The following is a 4,627-nucleotide window of genomic DNA, read 5'->3' as shown; positions in this document are numbered from 1 at the left end:
CAGGCTGGAGTATACTGGCGCTATCTCGGCTCTCTGCAACCTCCAACTCCCGGGTTCAAGTGATTCTCCTGCCTCAGCCTCCTGAGTAACTGGGATTACAAATGCACAGCACCACGCCTGGCTAATTTTTATACAGACAGGATTTCACCATGTTCGTCAGGCTAGTCTTAAACTCCTGACCTCATGATCTGCCCACCTCAGCCTCCCAAAGTGCTAGAATTACCACTGTGACCCACCACGCTTGGCCCAATTTATCCTTTTTTTCCTGCTTGGTGATTTTAGGGTCCTCCCTAAGAAATACTTGCTACTGTAAGATCTGAAAAGATATTTTCCTATATTTTATCTGGAAGCTTTATAGTTTTAGCATTTGCATTTAGGTCAATGATTATCTTGAATTTTTTTCTATGTATGGTATGATGTAGGAGTCAAGGTTTATTTTTTTCTGTGTTTATCAGGTTTTTCCAGCACCATTTGTTGAAGAGCCTTTTTTTTTTGAAATGGAGTCTTGCTGTGTTACCAGGCTGGAGTGCAGTGGCAGTGGTGCGATCTCACCTCACTGCAACATCTGCCTCCCAGGTTTAAGCAGTTCTCCTGCCTCAGCCTCCCAAGTAGCTGGGACTACAGGCACCTGCTACCACGCCTGGCTAATTTTTTCTATTTTTTAGTAGAGACGGGGTTTCACAGTGTTAGCCAGGATGGTCTCAATCTCCTGACCTCGTGATCGACCCACCTCCGCCTCCCAAAGTACTGAAATTATAGGTGTGAGCCACCATGCCTGGCCAAAAAGACTTTATTCTCTCATTGAGTTGTTTGGTTCATTTATATTTGGTGTAATCACTGATATGGTTGGGCTGATGTCTACATCTGTTTTTTGTTTCTCTCTTCCTTTTTTTTTTTTAGATGGAGTCTTACTCTGTCGCCAGGCTGGAGTGCAGTGGCACGATCTTGACTCACTGAGACCTCTGCCTCCCGGGTTCAAGTGATTCCCCTGCCTCAGCCTCCTGAGTAGCTGGGACTACAGGCATGCACCACCACGCCCAGCTATTTTTTTGTATTTTATTAGAGACAGGGTTTCACCATGTTGGCCAGGATGGTCTCAATCTCCTGAGCTCGTGATCCACCCGCCTCAGCCTCCCAAAGTGCTAGGATTACAGGCATGAGCCACTGCGCCCGGCCTTTTTTCTGCCTTTTTAAGGGTTCATTTAAATTTTTTTAATATTTCCTGCATCAACTTTTTAGCTCTGTATTATTTGTAGTTTTTAGATTATTTTAGGAATTACAGTGTGCATCCTTATTACAGTTGTTTGTATGTATGTATCTCTCTGTTTGTCTGTCTATGTATCTATCTGTTTATGTTTTAGAGACAGGAGCTTGTCCTGTCACCCAGGCTGAAGTGCACTGGCACAATTTTGACTCACTGCAGCCTCTTCCTCCTGGGCTAAAGTGATACACTCACCTCAGCCTCCCAAGCAGCTGGGACTACAGATGTGTGCCACCATACCAAACTAATTTTTTTTTTCTAATTTTTGTAGAGAAAGGGTCTCACTATGTCCCCCAGGCTGGTCTCAAACTCCTGGACTCAAGTGATCCTCCTGCCATGGCCTCTTACTGTTCTGGGATTATAGGTGTGAGCCACCATGCCTGGCCCAGTTCTGTTTAGAATTAATATATCATTTCATGTTTAGTGCAAGAACATAAAAACAATAAAATTCTATTTTGTTTCCATCCTTGATGATATTATTATTATTTTTAGAAATAAACATTGTGAGGTCTCACTATGTTGTCCAGGCTGGTCTTGAACTTCTGGGCTCCAGACATCCCCCTGCCTCAGCCTTTCAAAGTGCTGAGATTACAGGAGTGAGCCACCACCCCCAACCAGTGGTACTTTTTGTCGTACATTTTATGTCTAATGGTTGATTGTAGAGACGAGGTCTCACTGTTGCCCAGGCTGGTTTTGAATTCCTGAGTTCAAGCAATCCTCCTGCCTCAGCCTCCTGAAGTGTTAGGATTACAGGCATGAGCCATCATGCACACAGCCTACAACGTTACTATTTTTGCTTTAAATAATCAGTACTCTTTTTATAAATCGAGAAGGAAAAAATGCAGCCTTTTACATTTCCCCACATATTTTCCCTTTCTAGTAGTGTTCCTTGTGTCTTCCTATACATTTGAATGTTCATCTGTATCATTTCCCTTCAGTCTAAAGATGATCTTTTAGTGTTTTTATACTAAGGTCAACTGGGGTCGAACGATCTCAGCTTCTGTGTCTGGTCTCTCAACTCTGGCTAGGCCAGAGCTCCATCTTAAAACCCTGTCTATCTTCTCCTGTCCCTGTTCTCCTCTTGGCCCTGCACAGTCACTCTCTGCTAGGCCTCCAGGAGTCTGCACGTGTGGCCCTCATCTGAGGACCTGGGACAATCTCAGTAAAATTTTGGGTACTTCCTCTGTTCAGCTTTCTCCTTTCTAGTACCCTGTCCCCAAATTCCAGGCCCTCTGGCAGTCATGAACTCCAGTCTTTGCCTCGTCAGCTTACTGAGGCTGAGGGAGGCTCTGCTCAGCCTCCCTTCCTCTCACTGTTTAGAAGGTACCCCCAGGCAGAAAGTCTGGGCAGCCTAGAGGCTCACCTTGCCTGTGTCCTGTCTTTTCAGCATCAAAATCTACCCTTACTGTCCAGCACCTGAAGACAGTTGCCACATATGTTTTGTCTAGTTTTGTCATATATGGCCAGAGGGTAGGTCCAAGACCAGTGACTGTGTTCTGCCTGGAAGTGGAATCTTTGATTTAAGTGACGTGTCTTGTGTGTTAAATGTCAGGGAAGCGAGATCCCGCAGTGCTGAACACGGATCCTGTGGCTCCACCAGCATGGCGCCCCTAGTGGCTGTTGGTCAGTTGTCCCAGCACTGCTGTTAAAGGATTTGATGTTGTTAGTGGTGATCTGGTAGGCCTAGGCAGAGATGACAAAACAGTGGTTCCCAAACCTTTCTACTTTCCTAATTCACCTGGAACACTTGGTTAAAATACAATTTCCTGGGACCCCCCTCAGACTTGCTCAGTCAGCCTTAGGGGTCTGCCCCTTGTTTTTCAACAAGTCCCCAAAGGATTGGTCAGTGTGCACTGGAAAGGCCTCCACGAACAATCCTTTATCAGTGTTGTTAAGTCAGTATAGAATTAATGAAGACCTGGGGTCTCAGGGTCGAACTCTTTTGCGTACGGGGTGAAGGCTTGGCTGATACCAGAAATAACTTGGAAAATGTTGGCCTTTTTAAAAGTTTGTGGTTTTTTGGCTGTCTGCTTTCCTTCCCTTTCTCTTTGTGTTGCTTTCTCCCTCATCTAAGCTTATTCACCTCTTTTCTTTTTTTCAGAGACAGGCTCTCACTCTGTTGCCCAGGCTGGAGTGGAGTGGCGTGATCACAGTTCACCACAGCCTCAAACTCCTGGGCTCAGGCGATCCTCCCACCTCAGCCTCCCAGGTAGTTGGGACTACAGGCACACACTGTCACACCCAGCAATTTTTAAATTTTTTTGTAGAGATGGAGTCTTGCTGTGTTGCCCAGGCTAGTCTTGGCCGCCAGCAGTCCTCCTGCCTTGGCCTCCCAAAGTATTAGGATTACAGACATGGGCCACTGTGCCCAGCCACTTAACTCACCTCTTATACAATAGCATGGTATAAAAAGAAAAATCCAATTATTTGGAACTTCTAGTTCTGTTTGGGTTAATTTTTGGTTTTGTTAAGTGCTTTACATTCTTCCTTGTTTTTTAGGGAGACATTAGAGAAGCAGGTATTTTCTATCTGGAGGCAGAAGACTTTTCAGCATCAAGAAAACCGCCTGGCAGAGAGAATGGTAAGTGGCTGCACCTGAGGAGATGTGTGGATGGGCAGGATCTGATTCAAGCCATTGCACTCATGGTCTCCCCTCCTCAGGAAGTTGCTCGGACCTCACTAGAGGGCTCCTGCCTGTGACTCTTGAGGCAGGGCAGGCTCTGGGGCATCTGTCCTTTCTCAGTGGAGCCTACAGACAGCTTCTGGGCTGTACCACATTCTGACGTCCATTCCTTTTGCCTTAGTCATTATTTGTGGCCTGTAAATTCTTTCCTGGCTTCTGTGCCTCTCTCCTACTTGACTTATTCTGTTCTCTCCTTCCTGTCCTGCCTCAGGCCATCCTTCATGCAGAGCGACAGCTTCTGCATAGGTCTTGGTTCACGTGGCACCAGCAAGCAGCAGCACGTCACCAGGAGCAGGAGTGGCAAACAGTGGCCTGTGCTCACCACCGCCATGGGCAGCTCGAGAAAGCTTTCTGCCTCTGGAGGGAAAGTGCCCAAGGGCTCAGGACAGAGTGAGTGGCCAGTTCTGCCTTAAAAGCCTTTCTCTCCCAGGCCAGCTTTGATTGTACCAGCAGCACCGTTAGGTCCAAGTGCCTGTCTGGAGGATTGCTTTACCCCAGACTCTGGTTGTAAGTTCTGGAAGTTCAACCTAAAAGAGTCTAACTAAAACTAGGTTGGCCGGGCACAGTGGCTCATGCCTGTAATCCCAGCACTTCAGGAGGCTGAGGTGGGCAGATCACCAGAGGTCAGGAGTTCGAGACCCGCCTGACCAACATGGAAAAACCCTGTCTCTACTAAAAATACA

At 46.6% G+C, this 4,627-nt stretch overlaps 1 protein-coding gene across 1 annotated transcript in view; it reads left to right on the top strand.

Annotated features, from left to right (window-relative positions):
* SFI1 (Sfi1 homolog, spindle assembly associated (yeast)) overlaps window positions 1-4,627 on the top strand; it is a 133,423-nt gene that overhangs the window by 111,500 nt on the left and 17,296 nt on the right. The window contains 2 exon segments of the mRNA XM_011938351.1: window positions 3,761-3,842; window positions 4,156-4,334. Coding sequence (XP_011793741.1) covers window positions 3,761-3,842; window positions 4,156-4,334 — 261 coding nt within the window.

Source organism: Colobus angolensis, unplaced genomic scaffold (assembly GCF_000951035.1).
Source record: "Colobus angolensis palliatus isolate OR3802 unplaced genomic scaffold, Cang.pa_1.0 Scaffold171, whole genome shotgun sequence".
NCBI lineage: Eukaryota > Metazoa > Chordata > Mammalia > Primates > Cercopithecidae > Colobus > Colobus angolensis.
The sequence above is the reverse complement of the archived record's forward strand: the minus strand, read 5'-3'. Positions and strand labels throughout refer to the sequence as shown.